The 20,306-nt window shown below is 59.9% G+C and overlaps 2 protein-coding genes across 3 annotated transcripts; one reads left to right on the forward strand and one right to left on the reverse strand.

The window, feature by feature from the left end:
• The first annotated feature begins 2,227 nt into the window (after nt 1–2,227).
• SOHLH1 (spermatogenesis and oogenesis specific basic helix-loop-helix 1) lies at nt 2,228–8,632 on the forward strand. Of its 2 annotated transcripts, XM_023227725.1 has the most exons (9): nt 2,228–2,347; nt 2,624–2,758; nt 3,287–3,434; nt 4,122–4,243; nt 4,944–5,137; nt 6,529–6,742; nt 7,340–7,410; nt 7,757–7,822; nt 7,978–8,632. In XM_023227725.1, exons 1-9 carry the CDS (start codon nt 2,283–2,285, stop codon nt 8,193–8,195), a joined length of 1,233 nt encoding a protein of 410 aa, XP_023083493.1. In that variant the 5' UTR covers nt 2,228–2,282; the 3' UTR covers nt 8,196–8,632. The 2 variants fall into 2 exon arrangements, with proteins under 2 accessions (XP_023083493.1, XP_023083494.1); XM_023227726.2 differs by lacking the exon at nt 7,757–7,822.
• Nucleotides 8,633–17,376: 8,744 nt separating this feature from the next.
• On the reverse strand, nt 17,377–19,873 carry LCN9 (lipocalin 9). Its single transcript, XM_023227587.1, has 6 exons — nt 19,778–19,873; nt 18,958–19,094; nt 18,462–18,535; nt 17,900–18,010; nt 17,508–17,564; nt 17,377–17,399 (listed from the first exon to the last, which is right to left on the reverse strand). The coding sequence occupies exons 1-6, from the start codon at nt 19,871–19,873 to the stop codon at nt 17,377–17,379; spliced, it is 498 nt and encodes a 165-aa protein (XP_023083355.1).
• Between the last annotated feature and the right edge of the window lie 433 nt (nt 19,874–20,306).

Consider the following 20,306-nt stretch of genomic DNA (forward strand, 5'->3'; position numbering starts at 1 on the left):
CCCCCCCCCCCGCAGGCTGCAGCATCTGTCCGTGGGCACCACAACCTGGGCTTGGCCTGGGGGACAGGGATGAGGGCATCCCGCCCTGTGCTCTCACCCACACGGCACGCATAACACCTTTAGACGGGTAAGGAGGGGTCCCAACTTAAGATGCTGCAGCCCAACGACTGGGAAGCAGAGGGTCCCCCTGCAGGCCCCCTTTCCCGTGCACGTGCTCACACTGTTGCACATGCGTCACCCTGGCTCAGATGGCCTCACACAGAGCTCTGGAGAACTGCGATTTCTGTCCCCAGAGCTTTGCTGGTTTGCGGTGCGGACCAGGTCCCTCACTAAGCCAGGACTGTGCCCACGAGGGGCAGGGGGAGGGCCAGGTCCATTGGGAGGGCGCGTGGCATGTACTTCGTGGTCCCTGGCCTCCCCAGTGTCTCTCTGGAGTGTCCTTCCCTGCTTCTCTAGGAGGCAGCCAGCTGAACACGGATGCTTTTGGGGTGGGGGTGGGGAACACTGAGGTCTAGGATGCTCCTAAGCCCCCAGCAGAGGTTCAGCCTGTGCCCCCACCACACAGCTCGTGGGCATCTCGGGGGGTTTTCCTCAGGTCCCTAAAGAAGCTGGTGCTGCTGCTGGGGTCCCACCACCCCCGGGCAGGTGCAGCCAGGGCAAGATGGTAGCCTTTCTATCACCCTCCTGCCTGGGGAACTCAGAAAAATCGCCAGAGTCCGCACCTTCTGCATCTGTGATTAATTAGCAGTAATTACACGTGTTGTCAGCGGCAGGAGACTGGCAGATTTGATGACATTCCGAGGGCTTTAGGGAAACAAAAACTTGGCCCCCTCTGCCACTGAGGAGCCCCAGATCGCCAGCCCATCCAGCCCTCCCTGGCCAGGGGCAGGGCTGGGAGAAGGCCCAGGTCCCCGAGAGCTTTTGCCCTCCTCTCCAACCCGGTCCTCCATGTCTGACCTGCAGCGGTGGCTGAGCTGAGCAGGGATGGAGAGACCACCTTATATTACACAACCTCCCTCTGCTCCAAACACTCTTTGCCCATCTTTGGTCCAAAGTTCAGGATGTCAGCCTGAGGCCCAGAGCCACCTCTTCTCCACAGGAGATTGGGGCACCCGGGGCAGATGCCCCCTATGTGTTGGCACCTGCCCGGGCTCCTTCTTGCCGCCCCTCTCAGGAAAAGAGCCCTTGCCACCCACCCTATCTCCTCTAGCTACGGACCTCAGCATGAGCCCAGCCATCCACTCCACCTTCTCTAACTATGGACCTCAGCACCAACCCAACCAGGGATGTCCTCCTGACAGTCCAGCCTCACCCCCCACCCTTGTCCCTTCTGCTTCCCTGAGGGCCACCCCCACCTCCGTGAAAGAGGAAGAGTCTCCACCTCCCCCTTCCCTCTGTCATCCCCCCAAAAGTACTTACCGGAGGACTCAAGCCCAGCGCAGGGCGGCTCCTTGAATTCAGCCAGGAAGTGAAAAGAGACCTGGCGCCAGAGCTTTCTGGGTTTGGATGGGGAGGACCCCCGCGACGCCGCAGAAACCTGCTGATAGCATGAGGGGCCGAGCTAGGGCCCCAGGGCACGAAGCGGGGGCGGTGCCTGGACAGGGCCAGGGGAAGGGACAGACGGCTCTGAGGGTGCCCGGCGGTGCTGAGCAGGAGGAAGAGCGCGGACGATGGTGGCCGGGGGGTGGGGACAAGATACCCCTGGCTCTGGGCGACCCAGCAGGGTGGATGGTGACCCATCCTGAGGCGCAGTACCCGCAAGGGCACTAGATTTGCGGGAAAAGGCAGGCGTGGGCGACTGGGGGGCAGGCGGGTACCCTTCCCTGTCCCTGTGTCCCCCAGGCCTGGGCTAAACGGCTCAGCCCAGCCCGCCCGCCCACTCCCACCAGGGGCTGGGCTCCTAAGGGCAGGGCCGGCCTCTCCAAAGTGCCCAGGGGTGACGAGGCCCTCGCATAAGTAGGAACCAAGGCGACCCCCAGGAAGCTAAGGGCGGAGGCAGGGCCACCTGGGCTGGGGCCCTTTCCCTGGCGTACCGAGGGGGCATGGAGTGGGTGGATCCTCCGAGTCCCTTTCCAGCACCTTTGCAGGAACGCGTGTCACATGGGCCCCGGGCTGGATGCGTGGGGAGGGCCAGAGCGCATGCGCTATGGGGGCGGACGGCGAGTGGGGGTGGAGGCGGGCTGGGTGGAAAGCACGTGGCAGGTGGGCAGAGCACACGTGAGGGGGCGGGGCTGTCTGCGGAAGGGGCCGTGCACGTGGGTTCGCTCCGCAGCTGCGAGTTCATGGCGTCCTGGTGCTCCGAGCCCGACCCGGAGGTCTCCGGAGTCCCCGCCGTCAGGGGATGCAAGTGAGGAATTGGGCTGGGGGCCAAGGGTGTGGGGGCCCAAGCGCTGTACCCAGGGGTGCTTCCGCAAGTCGCCGGGCTCCACTCTTCTTGGCCCTCCTGGGGCAGAGCCCTGGACCCTGGGGGAGGGGAAGGGGTGCAGAGAGGCCCGGGTCGTGTCCCTACGTGACCCAGGTCTGGGCCTCCACCGCATCCCGAAGACCCCCGTTCTGGCATCTGGGACTCCCGGTGGCCTTTTCTGGGGTTCTGAGGACCTGTTGTTCTTGGCTTTCTCGGCAGCGGCTCCTCCGTGTCTGGTGCTCTCTCCTGCTGCGAGGGCTCGGCCCAGAGCTCGGGCCAGCCCAAGGCCCCTACGGTGGCCGAGGGTCCCAGCTCCTGCCTTCGGCGGAACGTGATCAGCGAGAGGGAGCGCAGGTGAGTGGCAGTGCCTCCCAGAGGTCGGGGCGCTGTAAAGGGGTGAAACGGGTGAGATTAGGTTTGTGGCTGCCACCAGGTGTCAGGCAGCCGGGAGGGGCTCGTGGCCTGTGCCCAGTGGAAGGACAGACTGCACATCTCCAAGTAAACCAGAAAAGCCACGTTGGGGGACATCCTGCAGCCCCTCTTTGCCCTGAAGCCTTGGGCTGGTGAGGCTGTGCACCTGTGACCGTCCCTGTCCTCTCCACACCACAAAGCAGCCATGGTTTGGGCCTGGACTGGACAGCCTGTCACCAGGGCCCAGGGGTCAGGCCCAGGCTGTGATCTGATGTGGATCTTGGGGCTTAAGACCACGGGGACAGCTAGCCCACTCTGCCCCGGGGCGGCTCTCAGTTGTCTTGTAACCCCGTCTGCCTGGCAAGCCCCCAGGGTCTCTCGGGTAGGTTCTAGCGGTTGCTGTCCCTTCTGGGGGAGGCCGGGAGGACCCAGAGATGCTTCCGGAGATGTTTGTTTCTTGACCGGAACCAGGAAGCGGATCTCGTTGAGCTGTGAGCGTTTGCGGGCCCTGCTGCCCCAGTTTGATGGCCGGCGAGAGGACATGGCCTCAGTCCTGGAGATGTCTGTGCAGTTTCTGCGACTTGCCAGCGCCCTGGGGCCCAGCCAGGAGCAGCATGCTGTGAGTTGTAAGGGTAGTCGCCATCAGTTCTCTGGCATCATGGTGATGGGACATTTCACCACCCTGCAGGCAGTGCGTCCCCTGTCTCCCTCAGCCCCCTCGGCCTCCATGACTAGAGCAGGCCACGTTTTCAGCAGGGCCCTTCCTGATTCATTCAAATCTTACCTGTTTTTATTCCCTCCCTGGAAAGGAGCAAGTCTTCCCTTCCAGTCCTCATGTGCCGCTGAGTCCTGTTCAGTGATGGGTTATGCAGATGCTCTGTGCCAATTTGGGGGAGAGTTGGGGTCCCCTGATCCTCCCTGGCTGAGCACCCCCTAGATCATTTCTCTGCACGTCCCCAAGAGAGGCTCCTGTCTCCTCTCCAAGGCCCTGGGGGCTCTGGCTGACCCCGTGAGTGCTGGGGTTGAGGACCTGCTTGGGGAGTGAAACTGTGTTGTCATCTGTGAGGTCAGGGGTCCCAGCATTTGCAGTGAGGCCCTAGGTATGCACAGCCTGATTCAGGAATGGTGGGGTCTTTCTGGGTTGGAACCTCAGTCTCGTTGTCAGCCTGTACCCTTGCCCCCAAGTCGCAAGCAGGGACCGAGCTCATAGTGATCCTCCAGGCCCCAGGGTAGCAGTTTAGCCATAGTTTCTTGGGTTTCCCAGTTGACTCTCTGTCTTTGTTTTACTTGTTTATTTAAATTTCAGATTCTTGCTTCTTCCAAGGAAATGTGGCACTCATTGCAGGAGGACGTCTTACAGTTGACGCTGTCGAGTCAGATTCCAGCAGGCGTGCCAGACTCTGGGACGGGAACGTCTGGCGGGACTCGGTTAGTGTCTCCTGGGGCTGCTCTGCAGGGCTGGGTGACCCTGGGAGCAGCAGACCCAAAGCCCCTGGCATGTCCTTGGGAGGGTGTGGCCTGGAGGCCCGGTTTGGCCTCCGCAGGTGGTGACCTGCCCAGGGCCCTGCCGACTCAGGTGGCCAGGCGTGAGGTGACCAACACAGGCGAGCTACAGGAAGGGGACCGCGGTCAGCAGAATCGAGGGCCTGGGCTGGCGTGGAGGTGGGAGGTGCCCGGGAGGAGTCTCTTTTGCTCCTGTGTGGGGGGGGGTTTGCAGGTGGTCAGTGAGGTGTCACAGTCCACCCCATGTGCAGCTTCAGGAATGGAGTTTTCTGAAGTCAAGATAATTTGATTCTTTTCAGAATGGCAGCTCCCCAGGTTAAAGGACTATCTGCATCTTTTGTTTAAATGTACCCATTTTACCCCACAGTGAGCTGGGGCATGGGGCTGGTGGCTAATTAGCTGTGGAAGAATCTAGAACCAGGGGAGTTGGGCAGAGGGAAATTGGGCAGGTGGCTGTGGAGCTTGGCTGGCCCAGGGCCCCCGGGCAGAGGCTGGCTTGGTGGTAGGTGGTGCCTGGGGTGTTCTGGGGATCGGTCCAGCCCTCTGCTCCTGAGGTAGGTAGGTGGGTCAGCTTTCCAGGGGGCTGGGGGTAGACCCAGGATTTTCATCACGTTGCTCCTTTTAGAACTCCAGATGTGAAGGCGTTTCTGGAACGTCCTTGGTCCCGGGATTCGGCATCGGCCGGCCCAGAGCCCCTGCCCCACGTCCTTGCGTCCTCCAGGCATTGGGACCCTCCGAGCTGCACGTCCCTGGGCACAGACAAGTGTGAGGTGCTGTCGGGGCTGTGCCAGGTGCGGGGTGGGCCGCCCCCTTTCTCAGGTGAGTCCTGGGTGTGTGTGTGTGGGGGGGTGCCCTTGTCCTGGGGAGCCCGGCCAGACTGTGCTTTAGTCCTAAGAACAGCGGGGGCTGTTTGCAAACGGGAATTCGAAGTTTTCCCAGGCTCTTGTGTTGGTGAGAAACCCACGTGTTGAGGGCTGAGCTAGATTCAAGGCCCCCGGGCTGTGCCTTCTTTTTGTGTGAAGGAGGATGTGTGCTCTCGGGAGGGAGGAAGTGTGGCTCGAGGAAGGGAGAGTCCCGGCCAGAGGCCACCCTGGGGCTGTTCCCTCTGTCCTGTCTCCTCCTGGGATCTCCCTGTGCTCCAGGGAAGGGAGGGCCTGACCTCCTCCTCCCTGGGTCCCTGGATTTGTTGGGAAGCATGGGGACGTAGAGTGACTTGGCCCCATCCTGGTCACTCCATGGGTACCTGGGTCTGCAGGAAGCGTGGGGGATATAGAGGGACTTGTCCCCGTCCTCGTCACTCCCTGGGTCCGTGGGAAGGGTGGGGACGTAGAGGGACTTGGTCCTTTTCCTGGGTCTCTGGGTCTGTGGGAACTGTGGGAATGCGGAGTGACTCGGCCCCATCCTGGCTGCTCCGTCCAGCTTTGCGGACCTGCTTCCTCTACCCGCCTGTGGCTGGTGTGTTTTGGATGCTGCCAGAGATCTATTTTCCCCAGGGTACCTCATCTGCTCCTCCACCTATGCTGCTTGCCCATGGCAGGAACTGTAATTGGGGTGAGCCTGGGGCCCGAGGCCTCCCAGCTGTTCCCGCTGCCACCCGGGGCCTTTGTCCCTAATGCCACCCACAGCTGAGCTCTGGTCCCTCTGTGGGTGGCCCTGCAGGGCGTCTCTGATGACCGAGTTCCCCTCAGCCCCCACGGTGCCAGTGTCTGGAAGTCGCCAGGTGCCATGAGAGGCAGGGCTGTGCCTTTTGGCTCCCCGTGAGTGAGGCTGTGGCCGGGAGCAGTCATGCGGTTGGCAGGGCTGGTGGCAGGGCTGGTGGCAGAGCTGGGGCCATCAGGGCACTCCAGAAACCCATCAGCCAGGCACGTGGGGAGGGAGCAGGTCTGAGGGTAGAGCTCGAGATCCGGGAGGCAGCGCTGAGAGGGCCCCCAGATCCAAGCCCCTTGCAGCTGGCCAAGCCAGCACCTACTCTAGGAAGCCCTCGGCCCCCAGGTGTTGGGCACCCCACCTCTGAGTGTTCGTCTTCTCCCCGTTTAACCTTCTGCCACCCACTTCTGAGCTTCCTCTCGCGTCTCCCTGCTGCAGGGTGCAGGCAGCAGGGCAGGTACTCCGTCAGTATTAGTGGACTGAACCCTTGAGTTGCAAGGTCCTCGGGGGAAGCCTGTGCGGCCGGGCAGGGAAGGTTGACCCGCATCTGACTTCTCTCCCAGAACCTTCCAGCCTGGTGCCGTGGCCCCCAGGCCCGAGTCTTCCTAAGGCTGTGAGGCCACCCCTGTCCTGGCCTCCGTTCTCGCAGCAGCAGACCTTGCCTATGATGAGTGGGGAGGCCCCTGGCTGGCTGGGCCAGGCTGGGCCCCTGGCCGTGGGGGCTGTACCTCTGGGGGAGCCAGCTGAGGAGGCCCCCATGCCTGTGCAGGAGGCCAGGTGAGTGCCCAGGCGGTATGCACGCCTGTGCGTGCGTGAGCGAGCATGTGTGTGTGAGCCTGCCCCACCTTCCAGTCCTGCCTAGGCCCCCTTTCTTGGCATCTGGAAGCTTCCGTCCCTGCTTCCTCTGTGCCTGTGGGAGGGAGGCCAAGGCCACGGCCCAGGACAGGACCAGCGAGCCTTGCCGTGTGGCTTTCTAATGTGTGTTTCTGGAAACACTTTTGTCTTCCTAATTGTCATTTGTTTTGGCTGATAGTAAAATGAGTTTGTGTTTCCTGAGCACATACCAGCTGGGGTGTGGGAGGGGGAGGGGAGGGGGAGGGAGGGGACAAGATGAGCGAGACTGCGGCTGGAGAGAAACCGGCAGAGATGCTCTGCAGGACGGATTGGGACCTGGGAGAGCCGCTGACTGGTGTCCTCAGCGGCGGTGGCTTCTGCACTTCTCCCCACTGGGCAGGGTGGAGCCCATCAGGAGAGGCGTCTAGATCTTTGCATTTCAAGCTGCCTTTGCAGGACTTGGGACCCAAATGTTTCCTTGAGCTTCAAGGCCTGGGTCCACTTGTGGCCACTAAGGAAGGTCTTCTTGCCCTTCCTCAGGTCTGTGTTGGGGTCTGATGTGGAGGATGGGCCGTCCTTCCTGCTGACTGCCGGTCCCAGCTGGTGGCCAGGTGAGTGGGGCCCTGGGTCCTGGGCTGGTCCCCCTGCATCAGCACCTGACATGAGCCGGGGAATTGGGACTCAGGCCCAGCATGTGTGACGCGGGGTCCCAGGGTCTGTGAGCCCCCGTTTTCTCCTCCGTTGGTACTTAGCTATTGGGAAGTGTCTAGCATTGAGTGTCATAGGTAATATGTGAGAGAGTGAGTGAACGTGATGTGGACGACCCTGCGTGAGAGCTGGCGGTGTGTGGAGCCCTGTATTCTCCTCGACCACGTGTCGGTGAGGCCCCTGGTCTAGCCCGTGCTGGCCGGCAAAGGTGTATGGCCCTGTGATATGGCGTGTGTCCATTCCATTTAGGATTTAGTGTTGGGGAGTCCCTTCCTGGTTCTTGTCCAACAGGTGTCCTGGGTCTGGGGCCGCCAGGTATAAACTCACCTACTTCATCACAGCCTCTGCGCAGCAGGGACAGAGCAGGGCAGATGGGCTGAGGTGGGAGCTCTGCTCCTCTGACCCCACCTGTCTGCCTCAGGCTCCCAGAGCACCTGCCTGCCCTGCCGACGTGTCCTGTTTGCTTCCAGGGTCCCTGGAGGGCCGAGGAGGCAGTGGCCCTGCATGGGCTCCAGCTGAGAGCAGTCCACTGGATCAGGGAGAGCCAGGCTTCCTAGGGGACCCTGAGCCTGGCTTCCAGGAGCTCCAGGACAGCCCTCTGGAGCCCTGGAGCCTGGATGTGGACTGTGCAGGCCTGGCCCTGAAAGACGAGGTGGAAAGCATCTTCCCAGACTTCTTTGCCTGCTAGCGGCCGGGCTGTGGAGAGGGGGCAGGCAGGGCCGGTGGATCTGGAGCCGCGTGTGTCCCTGTCGCCTGCTTGGGCATTTTATTTTGGGTTTGGGTTGCAGCTGCACCCTAATTTGAGCAAGGCTTACAGGCTGTGACAAGAGAATACTGAATATTAAAGAGAGAAAGCAGTTTTCCTGGAGGAAGCAAAACCCGTGTGGCTTCTGTGTAATTAGTCCGATTCATTGGGCAGATTGCGCCACCTCCGTTCAGCGTGCAGGCAGCTGCCGGGGATTTTGTTTTGCAAAGTTCTCAGCACTGCGAAATCCCAGAATAACCCAGTCCTGGTGCCCTGGGGTAGGGGCGCTCTGGGTCCTGCTCCCTGGAGGCGATGTAGCTTCACGGTCTTGCTGCCTAGAGGTTGCTGTGTGAGCTGCTTTTCCTGGTGGCTGCCACTCAGAGCTGCAGGGAGGGGAGTCCTTTCGGAAAAGCCTGCTGTCCTCTCCCAGCCCGGGGGGCTCCAAGGGATGGGCTGGATTCCACCTCTACTGCTGGTCGCCTCTGCACTCACCGTGCGTGGGGAATGGGGACCCTGGGCAGAGGTCACCTGGCCTTCGTGTCTGGTCCTGTTCCCAGCCCTACACCCTGAGATCTGGAGTGGGGCTGGGTTACTTCGGGGGTGGGGGCACGTTACTTAGAGGAGGAGCCGAGCTCTTTAGATGATGCTTAGGTGCTCCCCTGCTTTTCAGCCACAGCACAGGTGGTGCTGGTCTCCGACCCCAGATGATCAAGCTCACCCTGCTATCCCCCTCTGGAGACACTGGCTCCAGGTCCCATGTGACCCCTCCGCCGGCCAGGGCAGTGTTCCAGGGGCCAGCGCAGTCTCTGTGCCCTAGGTAGAAGAAACAGGTTTGAGCGTGGGCTCAGAGCCCCACCAGGCTACAGCCCTGTGCTTGCATGCAGCCGCCCCCGCAGCCAGCCAGAATGTTCCATTCATTCCTCTGAGTCATTCAGACAGAGGCTGAGGAGCGCCTGCCGTGGGCAGGAGGCTAGGAGGCTCCAGGGAACAAGTGCCATGCAAACACCAGGCTGTGGGTGGTGGGCAGACCCCAGAGGAGAAGAGGGTAGGGGGCTTTGGTGAGGGGCCCAAGGCCATCAGGACCAGCTCTCAGCACCCACCATGGTCCCTTGGAAGGAGGTCCAGGTCCAGCTGGATGCCTGAGACGTGGCTGTCAGCTGCAGAGCAGCATCCTCGGGACACTGTGGCACCAGGCACTGACAGCACGTGTTGCTGAGACCCTGGGGCAGAGGCGGAGGAGTCTTCAGATCTCTGGTGGACAGAGTGGTGGTCGGGGCCCAGCCGGGAGCATGAGGCTGCTTTTCCGTGTCCTGCTCATTAGGGTTCGACTCAGGCTGCCAGATTTCAAGTGTGTCTCCTAGAAGACTATTGTGTTCACTACTGCACTACTGTAAAGCAGTACCTGAGACTGGGTGGTTGAGGAAGAAAAGAGATTTAGTTGGCTCATGGTTCTGCAGGCTGTACAGGAAGCGTAGTACCTTCTCCTGCGGAGTCCTCAGGAAACTTCCAATCATGGCAGAAGGCAAAGTGGGAGCAAGCACATCACATAGAAAGAGTGGGAGCAAGCACATCACATAGAAAGAGTGGAAGCGGCCGGGCGCGGTGGCTCACGCCTGTAATCCCAGCACTTTGGGAGGCTGAGGTGGGCGGATCATGAGGTCAGGAGATCGAGACCATCCTGGCTAACACGGTGAAACCCCCGTCTCTACTAAAACTACAAAAAAAAAAAATTAGCTGGGTGTGGTGGCGGGCACCTGTAGTTCCGGCTACAGGGGAGGCTGAGGCAGGAGAATGGCATGAACCCTGGGAGCGGAGCTTGCAGTGAGCCGAGATTGCGCCACTGCACTCCAGCCTGGGCGACAGAGCGAGACGCCGTCTCAAAAAAAAAAAAAAAAAGAGAAGAAAGTGGAAGCAAGAGAGAGGAGGGAGGTCCCAAACTCTTCAACAACCAGATCTCACATGAACTGACTGAGGACTCACTCATCACCAAGGGGCTGGCACTAAGCTATTCGTGAGGGACCTGCCACCATGATCCAGTCATCTCGCACCAGGCCCCACCTCCAACACTGGGAATCACATTTTGACATGAGACTTGGAGGAGACATCCAGACTATATTACCGTGTGTGCATGTGTGTGCACACGTGTGTCCATGGGTATACACAGCTTCATGCTGGTACTCGGGTGTGTGTGAGCCCATGTGTTGCTGTGCATCTGTATGTGTCCTGTGTTGGTATGTGTCCATGTTTGCACTGTTGCCATGCGTGCACGTTTGTGTGCTGTGTTGCTGTGTGTTTCTGTTCCCATGTGTTGGTATGCATGTGTTTGCACTGTGCAAACTGCATTGGTGTGTGTGCACGGGTGCTTGTGCTAGGTGTTGGTGTGTGCATGTTTGTAGTGTGCACTTAGTGTGCATGTATGTGTACAGTGTTGGTGTCTGCATGTGTGTGTACTGTAGTGTGCATGTATGTTATGTCTGCACTGTGGTGTGCATGCATGTTTGTGCACTGTTGGCCTGTGTGCATTGTGTGTGTGCTGTGTTGGTGTGTTTGCATGTATTTGTGCTCTCGTGTGAACGTATGGGTGCACTGGTGTGTGCATGTGTGCACTGTTGGCAGTATGCGTGTGTGCACTGTACTGGTGCATGTGCATGTATGTGCACTGTGTGGGTGTGTATGCATGCGTTTGTGCTCCCGTGTGTGGGCATGCGTGCATGCTTGTGACTACTGGTGTGCATGCCTGTGTTTGCACTGTGTGCATGTATCTGCTGTGTTTGGTATGTGCACATATGCATGTGTTTCTACACCCATATGTGTTGGCGTGCATGCCTGTGTATGCACTTTGTTGGTGTGTGTGCATGTGTAAATTGTGTGTGGGTGTACATGTGTGTGTATACCCGCTTGTGCTGGTGTGCGTGTGCATCTCAAGTACAGGCCGGTGACCTCTCAGGAGGGTGGGATATTGCTGGCCTCCGAGGTCCTGCTCAGCAGCCCCGTGTGTGCTCCCGTCCACCCCATGCCCATTGCCTCTAGGAGTTGGGGGTGGAGACAATGAGCTTGTGCTCTGATTCCGCCCTGAGCCTAGCAGGGAGGTGACTGAGCATGAGCTGCCCTGGGGCCGAGGCCAGCACCCGGCCCTGCTGCTGTGAGCTTCTGGTCTACGAGGCAGGAGGGGCCTCAGGGCAGAAGCAGCACTGGCTTCTTGGAGCAGATGGACAGGCCTCGCCTTGCCAGCTCTGCCAGGCTCCCCTCCACAACTGGGCTTCAAAGTCAGAGGCCTCACTGTAGACAGGTGCTGGCAGGCGAGGGACAGGGCCCCATCTCAGGGCAGACAAGCGTCACCCATGTTCAGAATGACCCTGAGGCCCAGCCTGGCTTGTGAGGTGAGAACAGCGATTAATTAGCAATGCCTGTCCCAGGAGTGGGAGAAGGAGCTTGGAGCTGCAGGGGTCCACCCTGCCCCAGCTTCTGCTGTCCTGTGGTCTCTCCCTCATGTCATGGGAGTGTGGACAGTCTGTTTCTTTTGGTCTTTTTGTTGCATCCTGGGAGGGTTGGAGGCTTCCGGCACTCCCCTAGGCTGGCTGTGCCAGGGTCTGGCCCCTTTCCTTCGGGCTGTGATGGTGGCAGCCCAGGGGACCTGGAGGGGGGTGTCTGGGATGTCACTGGAAGCCGTCTCCTCTCCCCAGCTGTGCATCCGACATGGCCTGCCAGGGCCTGGTAGGAGCCTGGCCGTGGTTGCTCCTGGGGTAAAAGGAGCAGGTGGGAGTTGGGGGTAGCCATTCCTTGAGCAGGTCTCTGTCCCCGCCCGGCACGAGGCCCTCGCCCCCCTTTCTTTCCAGAAACTTCCAGAATCTTCCTGACTCCTGAACTTCTCTGGCCTTTTCTTTCGACCCTCATCAGCTGTCCTTACAGTGGTCCCTGGCACCCAGGTCATGGCTTGTGTGTATCTCTCCTTGGCCCACAGTGGATGAGCAGCCTCAGTGCTCCTTAATGCCCAGGGGCTCCTTGGAAGAGGAGGCCCGAGGAGAGGATGGCACACCTTGGACCGTTGAGGCGATTTGGGGGAGGTGCTGGGTCACATGAGGGTGGGGTGGGAGGTGGGGTCCAGGGAGGCCCCAGAAGTGAACTCTGATGCCTATCTGAAGGGTCTCCACCGACAGGTTTTGGGGCTGGCAGTGGGAATCAGTGTGCAGACAGCAGTGGGGTGCCCTCCCCCTGCCTGCCCTCAGCTGTCTCTGAATCTCTTCACCCAGGAGGTGCAGGAGGCCCCCAGCTCCGAGACGCCCGTGCTCACCTGCCCTCCGGGGAGCCACATCCTTTCCAGGCGTCCACACTGGGGTCGTGCCTGGTTCCCTGAGGTGAGGGGCAAGGTGGGCAGGTGTATCAGTCCCTGCTCATGCTGCTATAAAGAACTGCCCAGGACTGGGTGATTTATCAAGGAGAGGCTTAATTGACTCATAGTTCAGCGTTGGCTGGAGAGAGGCCTCAGGAAACTGACAAATCGTGGTGGAAGGGGAAGGAAACTCATCCTTCTTCACATGGTGGCAGCAGCAAGGAAAAATGCAGAGCAAAGTGGGAGAGAACCTCTTAAAAAACCATCAGATCTCATGAGAACTCACTATCACGAGAACAGCATGAGGGTCCCCACCCCCGTGATTCCATTACCTCCCACCGGGTCCCTCCCACGACTCGGGGGATTATGGGGACTGCAATTCAAGATTTGGGTGGGGACACAGACCACGTCAGCCGGGTCCAGGTCCATCTCCGTGCGCAGCATGAGTAGGAGTGGGCAGGTGGGCTGCCTGGAGGACCCCCCAGGGCTGTGGGCTAGATGCCCATCTGCCTGAGGGTGGCCAGTGTGTTCCTCCCGTGGGCCTTAGGAATGAACATCTGAGTCTGGGAGGTGCGGGATTCTGCCAGCCTGGTCCCTGGCCCTTCTTCCTGGGAGCCCCCAGGAGCCCCTCAGGGGGTACTGTCTCACCTGTGACAGGTCTGATGCCTGCTCTTGGGAGAACAGCCCATGAACTCGGAGGCCACCAGCCAGTGCCAGGCCCACAGCTGCATCCCCAGGCACGGGCAGTGGGGGCAGAGGGACAACTGGGGACTCGCTGGCTGCGGGGATGCTGGGCCCTGGCCTGTCTATATAGCTGTGTGGTCAGGGTGCCTGGTGAGGTGTCCCTGGGTGTCCCTGACTCAGGGAAGGGGCTTCATCCTGGGAAATGTGAGCCAGTGCGTTCTTTCTCTGTGGCTTTGGACACCAAAATGTTATGCTCCCACAAAGCCGGTTTCCAAAATCAACAGCCAATCTTGGGCTGGACCAACTTCCTGGGCCTGTGTGTTGGTTACTGTTGTCCATTTTCGTGCTGCTGATAAAGACATACCCGAGACTGAGCAGTTTACAAAACAAAGAGATTTAATTGGACTTACAGTTCCATGTGACTGGGGAAACCTCACAATCATGGCAGGAAGCAAGGAGGAGCAAGTCAGGTGTTACAGGGATGGCAGCAGGCAAAGAGAGAGAGAGCCTGTGCAGGGAAACTCCTCTTTTTACAACCACCAGATCTCATGAGATTTACTCACTATCACAAGAGCAGCAAGGGAAAGACCTGCTCCCATGGTTCAGTTACCTCCCGCCAGGTCCCTCCCACAATACGTGGGAATTCAAGATGAGATTTGGGTGGAGACACAGTTAAACCATAGCAGTCACCTTGGGGAACCCTCCTGGAACACAGCTAGGGGGACACAGGCCCTGAACAGAGAGAGCCTGGGACTGAGCACTGGGGTTGGGGGGTGGAGGGTAGGGGATTCTGGGCTCCAGATGATGAGGGCAAATTGTGCCACAGGTGTCCCCACCCATGAGATGAGCCCCAGGGGTTGTCAGAGCAGGGATGGTGATTGAAGGGTGTTGTGACTGAGTGGTGCTCCCCAAGTACCCAAAATGCATGTTGATGTCCTAACCCCCAGCACCTCAGAATGGGGCCATCTTTGAAAGCAGGTTCATTGTAGATGTCATGAGAGTCAACCTTCCTCCACACTTGAGTACCTTTAGAAAGGTTTTTTTTTTTTTTTTCTTTGAGACAGAGTCTCCTGCTGTCGCCCAGGCTGGAGTGCAGTGGCACGATCTCTGCTCACTGCAAACTCTGCCTCCCGGGTTCATGCCTCAACCTCCCAAGTAGCTGGGACTATAGGCGCCCACCACCATGCCTGGCTGATTTTTTTGTATTTTTAATAGAGACAGGGTTTCACCACGTTAGCCAGGATGGTCTCGATCTCCTAACCTGTGATCAGCCTATCTCAGCCTCCCAAAGTGCTGGAATTACAGGTGTGAGTCACCGTGTCCAGCCCGAAAGTTGTTTATATTTGATTCAAACTTCCTAGCTATTATCTGTGTGTATAGCGGGAGGGGTCTGCTCGGAGCTTCTCTGTATCACAGCAAGCAGAACATTGACTTCTGTTTCAACAGGGACAGTTTGGCTGATGGGGGAGAATAGCCTGGGATGCAGCATGGAAGTGCAAGACCAGCTTGAGGGGTGCTCCTCCTTCTTCTGGGAAAGAAGGGTGCGCTTGGACCAGGAGGGAGCAGTGGAGGGTGAGGAGGAGTCAGGGTCTGAATACATTTAATTAAATTAATTAATTAATTCATTTATTTGAGATGGAGTTTCACTCTTGTTGCCCAGGCTGGAGTGTGATGGCATGATTTTGGCTCACTGCAACTTCTGTCTCCCAGGTTTAAGCGATTCTCCTGCCTCAGCCCCCCAAGTAGCTAGGATTACAGGTGCCCGCCAGCACACCCGGCTAATTTTTGTATTGTTTGTAGAGATGGGGTTTTACCATGTTGGCCAGACTGGTCTCCAACTCCTGAGCTCAGGTGAGCCACCCGCCTCGGCGTCCCAAAGTGCTGGGATTACAGGCGTGAGCCACTGCACCCGGCCTCACTAGACCTGTGTGTGACTGAGTGCTGCCCCGAATGCCAACAATGAGGGTGGTCTCTTGGTGGTTCTTTCATGCCCTGCCCACCGCCCTGTTTCTTTGTCCACCAGAGGCCCCTGGGGTTGGGGCTGCAGGAGTCTGAGGCCAGGGCCAGCCTGAGCAGCTGATGGTGGGGTGGGTGCTGGGGACGCTCAGCTCTGGCTCAGCTCCCCTTTTTGCCACCTTCCGGGATGGGGCTAAAGGCTTCTGCCTATGTCCACATCCACCCCCATGCCCAGGCCTCCTCTGGGGTCCAGAGGCTCCTCCTGCACCAATGGACAGTGGCCTCCCAGCACCCCTTTCTGGCAGCCTTGGCTCTGCTCTTCCAAGGCCAGCTTTCTGCACCAACAGGCCCCGCCGAGTGGGCAGCTTCTCGCGTGTTACCGCTGCGGCTCAGCAGGCTGGGCCCAGATCCAGACAGGGGGCCGGAAGCTGGGCAGCCGTGGGAATGCCAGGTGCCTCCCACTCCCTCCCATCCCAATGGAGCTGTTCCTTCCCCAGGCCTGGCACCCATACAGCAGGCACTAAAGCTCAACCCAGCCTCACCTTACAGCCTGGAATTCCCAATGGAGGTGGGGTGGGGGGTGGCATCAGGACCCCCATCCTAAGACAGCTCCACTTAGCTCCTTTACAAGCAGGCACTGACTCTGGGGGCAGGTTCTTCCTGAGCACCTGGGACCATGACCCGCAGGATGACCCTCTTGCAGAGTTCACACAGACGCCAGAGTTGGGGCCGCCCAGCGCACGCCCCCAGCACAGATGCTTCTGGGTCTCGGGCTGCAAAATGTTCTCTCCCCTGGGCGGGGGGCAGGGCCAGCGGCTCCTCAGACAGAGCCGCATTTCTGCTGCACGTGCAGCGTCGTGTGTCCACCACCAGGGTCACAGTGCAGGATGGTCCATCGTCACCAGGGCCCCTCTTGGTGCCCCCTTCTGGCTGAATTCCTACTTCCCATTTGTAACCTCCGGAAATCACCGACGTGTGCGCCCCTCTGCGGTTTTGTGATTCTGAGAGCATCATACATATGCAGTCGTTTTCACATCTCTCTGACAGATGCCCAGCCAACAATCACTTTTAACCCACAAAATCACCGCAGATTGGCTGGTACCTCCCTTTTATTCACCAAAACATGGAGGGGGGCGCAGGCACCTGCCTCCGCTGTGACATTGTTCATCCTCTTCCCCCGGAGGCAGTGGCTGAACCCAGGGAGGGGAGGAGCAGGGAGGGGAGGAGCAGAGAGGGGAGGGACAAGGAGGGGAAGGGCGGAGAGAGCAGGCGTAGGGCCTTGGTTGCCAGTTGCTGTCTCACCCACATCTTGGGGCCACCACGCATCACAGGTACATCCACTCCTTTACCCTCAGGGACCCTCATGCAGAAATGCAGAGGTGCCTTTAGAGGCATGTCTCCGGGAGGCTCAGGGTCTGGGAAGGGAAGGGGCCCTGGAGGTTTTTACTGGGCCGGGACCATTTCTGAGAAGGGAGGGGCAGCTCGGAGAAGGAGCCTGTGGTGGCCTGAGTGGTGACTCTCCAAGGACATGCTCCTATCCTAGTTCCTGGAGCCTGTGAAGCACATCTGATGAGAAAGGGTCTTTGCAGGTGTGAAGTTAAGTATCTTGACAGGAGGAGATCATTCTGGATGAAGATGGGCCCTAAATCCAATGACACGTATCCTTAGAAGAGACAAAAGAGGAGACACAGACAGAGGCAGAGGCTGAAACGACACAGCCACAAGCCAGGGATGCCTGGAGCCCCCAGCAGCCAGAAGAGGCAGGAAGGACCCTCCCCAGGAGCCTGCGGATGGAGCACACCTTGCAGACCTCCGGTTACAGATCTCGGGCTCCAGGCTGTGAGAAAGTAAATCCTGATTGTCCTGGTTACCCATGTGTGGTGACAGCAGCCCCTGGAGACTCACACAGGGCCCCATCTCACTTCCTGCTCAGACCCTACCACCCTGAAAGGCCCCATCACTGCCCTGACTCCAGGATGCTTTTCACAGCATCTTTCACCAAGCGCCTTGTGTTCGGTTCCCAGACGGCGGGGAGGGGTGGGCACCTCCTGAGCTGGGACCCCCAGCCTCTGATGTTGGCCCCAAGCTCTCCCCATCCAGCCCCCTGCCCCTCCTGAGTTGCAGCTCACGCAGGGGAGGCCTGGACGGGCTCCTCTAACGCTTGGAGTAGCAGTGATCTGGAAGGACAGAGGGGGCTCTCAGTGCAGGGACAGGGACCCGGCAGGAGCACCTCCCATCCCCACCCTGTCCCGGCTCCTGCTCGGTCTGGGAGCAGCGGGGCCGACCTTCGTTGGTCAAGTCGACGATGTTTTGTGGGCCAAGTCCGTATTTTTTGCAGGTTTCTTCAAATCTGCTCAGGAAGGAGGGTGCCAGCTGCGGGACCCGTGCTGGGGACAGAGTTGGTTCTGTGTGAAGGTGGGCCTTGCTGGGGGTGCTCAGGCAGTGCTGAGGCTGGGCAGGGGTCACGCCCTGACCAGAGGGGGCTTTGTGCCAAGTGAGGTGGGAGGTGACAGACTGAAGCACCCAGCACCCTAACGGTGTGTCTGTGGGAAGGAATGGCCATTGGGAACCACCTCTTCAAAGCCCAGGACCACAGCGAGACCCTCCGCCCAGGGCTGGGCCAGATTTCAGAGGCAGTGGGGTCCCCGAGGGAGTCAGAGGCGAGCAGCGGAGGTACCGTAGAGCGCCAGCACGTGGGTCTTGGTCCCGTTCCTGAAGTTCTGGAGGTGGAAGGTGATGAACAGCCTGTAGTCAGTCTCTGAGACGGCCACCGTGTTCTCGCCCTCATCTGCATGGAGACATGGCTCAGCATGGCCAGGCCCCGCCACCCTCAGGGTCCTGTGGCAGGTGTGCTGTGTGGCCACAAGCGAGGATGCCAGGTCAAGTGGCCTTTGAGGGGGGAAGGGAGGTGCCCAGGGTGCTTGCCCAGCGGAGACCCCTGCACAGGGCGTGGGCGGCAGCGGCACAGCCCCCTCCCTCCTTGTCATCGGGTTGCAGACCCTGGTGGTCCCTCAGTGGGCCCGTCCCCCAGAGCCCAGCAAGACACAGCTGCCTCCCTGCTTTCCCTGGGCCAGGAGCCCCCCTGGAGTTGGTGCCAGGATGGGTCCCCCCAGTTTAGGGTCAAGCTGTTGGAGGCTTAACTAAAATCCCCAGAGTCAGTGCTCACCGGAATATGGCCCAGGCCCTGGAGAAAGGGGACCCCCGGCTGTCAGGCCAGGAGGAGCCTGGCTTCCACTTACAGTTGATGGTGTATTCCCCACTCTTCTCTGTCTTCTCGCAGACCACAACCACGGCCACACACTCCCCCTGCACCCTGGAAGCCAGCCAGGAAGAGGCCGGGAGTGGAGCTCCAGCCCCCTGGATGTGCGATGGCAGAGTGCACCCCTCCTCCAGGACACAGGCTCCCCCTCCCAGTGCCCGGGCCTCATTCCACAGCCCTGAGTTCTTGGGCTGGGCCCTGCTGCAGCCCACCCAACACCCTCATCTCCTTGAGCCTCACCCCAGCCCCAGAAGGGGGGCGATTTCATCTCCATGTTTGGGGAGAGCATGGCGCCAGGTCGACCATGTCCCTGCTCCCGCCTCACCCCGCCCCCAGGGATCACACGTAGAGGCTCAGGCTCTCGCCAGAGTGTGAGTCAGTGAGTGTGTGAGCCTGTGTGTGCAAGAGTGAGAGTATGCGTTGGGGTGGCAGGGGCATGGGTCTTCCTGATGCCAGCTGAGATGGGCAACACGCACATGAATTCGAAATCAAATTTTAGGCTGCTGTTCTTCAAATGTTCTATATTCCGGACGAAGACCCTCAAGTCCCCGTTTTCTTTAATCCGATTCAGGTCATCTGAGGCCATGAAAATAGAATACCAGACCCCCGAAACCTGAAGACAAAGAGTTCCAGTGGGTGGGGGCCGCGGGATAGCCCTGGGCATGCTTAGCGACCACAGTCTTCCCTCCCAGGGCTCCCAGCCAGATCCCCTCCGCCCTTCCAGGGCCCTCTCTGCCCCCCAGGTCTCCCGTCTGTCCCCATATCCCCCCTTTGCCCCCAAGGTCCCCCCTCTGCTCACAGAATGCCTCTGCCCTTCCAGGGCCCCCTCTGCCCGCCCCAGGTCTCTCCTCTGCCCCCCTAGGTTCCCCTCTGTCCTCTCAAGGCCCTTCTCTCCACCCTCTCCCACCAAGTCCCCCTCTTTTCCCCAGGTCTCCCTTCTACTTCTAGGAACCCCTCTGTCCTTTTAGGGCCCCAATCTCCCTGCTGGCCACCACTCCACTCTCCAGGTTTCCCCTCTGCCCTCCCAGGGCCCCTTCTAACCTTTCAGGACCCCAGTCACCCTCCCAGGCCTCCCCCACCCAACCCTCCCAGAGTAACCCCTGCCCTCCCAGGCCTCCCCAGCCTGACCCTCCTGGAGTAACCCCTGCCCTCCCCAGGCTGCTGTCACAGCCTGGGGAGGAGAGGTGGGCTCCCCTTGGACCCGCCGCCGTGGTCACAGGTCAGAGACCCCAGGCTGGGGGAGGACCGTTTCCTTGAAGCCTGGCCCCTTCCCCACACACCCCAACGCAGACGCACCCTGGCCATGTTGTAGTTCCTCTGCACAACGGCGCGGGGATTGAACTCCTGGGCCGCGACGACGCTCAGCCCCAGGCTCAGCAGAAGCAGAGCCATCCTTGCCGTGGATGCCTCGGCCCTTGGCCCACCCCCTTTATACCCTGCTGCCCTGCGGCTTCCAGCCCCGCGGGGCGGCCCACTCCCTGGCCCGTCCACACACATCCTGTGCCCACTGGGCATGCAGCCAAAGGCCCTGAGGCTGGTGCCCTGTCCACCATGGGAAGATCACCCACTCCCTTGTGGCCGCTTCCTGGATCTGTGGACAAAGGGACCTGCTGTGCCCTCACTGGAGGCAGGCACCCGGTCCCAAAGGCAGGGGACAGCCTCTCAGCCTGCAAGAGGACCCGTGGTGGCTGTGTCCGCAGGGTACAGGGTGTCCCTGTTCCCCTCCCGCCCCCTCCCGCTCCTTCCCCAGCACAGCATCTGGGGCCAGAGCCTATCGTGAGTCACCGTGTCCCCGGACTCAACTGAGGGCCGCATGCTTATTCTC

Source organism: Piliocolobus tephrosceles, chromosome 14, assembly GCF_002776525.5.
Source record: "Piliocolobus tephrosceles isolate RC106 chromosome 14, ASM277652v3, whole genome shotgun sequence".
Taxonomy (NCBI): Eukaryota; Metazoa; Chordata; class Mammalia; order Primates; family Cercopithecidae; genus Piliocolobus; species Piliocolobus tephrosceles.

Excerpts from the sequence above, each read along its gene's own strand:
- SOHLH1 (XM_023227725.1), top strand. The coding sequence starts at position 2,283 with ATGGCGTCCTGGTGCTCCGAGCCCGACCCGGAGGTCTCCGGAGTCCCC. Across the intron at positions 4,244-4,943 it reads GGAACGTCTGGCGGGACTCG|AACTCCAGATGTGAAGGCGT; the intron begins GTTAGTGTCTCC and ends TGCTCCTTTTAG. Across the intron at positions 7,411-7,756 it reads CGGTCCCAGCTGGTGGCCAG|GATTTAGTGTTGGGGAGTCC; the intron begins GTGAGTGGGGCC and ends CATTCCATTTAG.
- LCN9 (XM_023227587.1), bottom strand. The coding sequence starts at position 19,873 with ATGGCTCTGCTTCTGCTGAGCCTGGGGCTGAGCGTCGTCGCGGCCCAG. Across the intron at positions 18,011-18,461 it reads TGGGGAATACACCATCAACT|ATGAGGGCGAGAACACGGTG; the intron begins GTAAGTGGAAGC and ends GTCTCCATGCAG. Across the intron at positions 17,565-17,899 it reads CCACGTGCTGGCGCTCTACG|AAACCTGCAAAAAATACGGA; the intron begins GTACCTCCGCTG and ends GCAGATTTGAAG.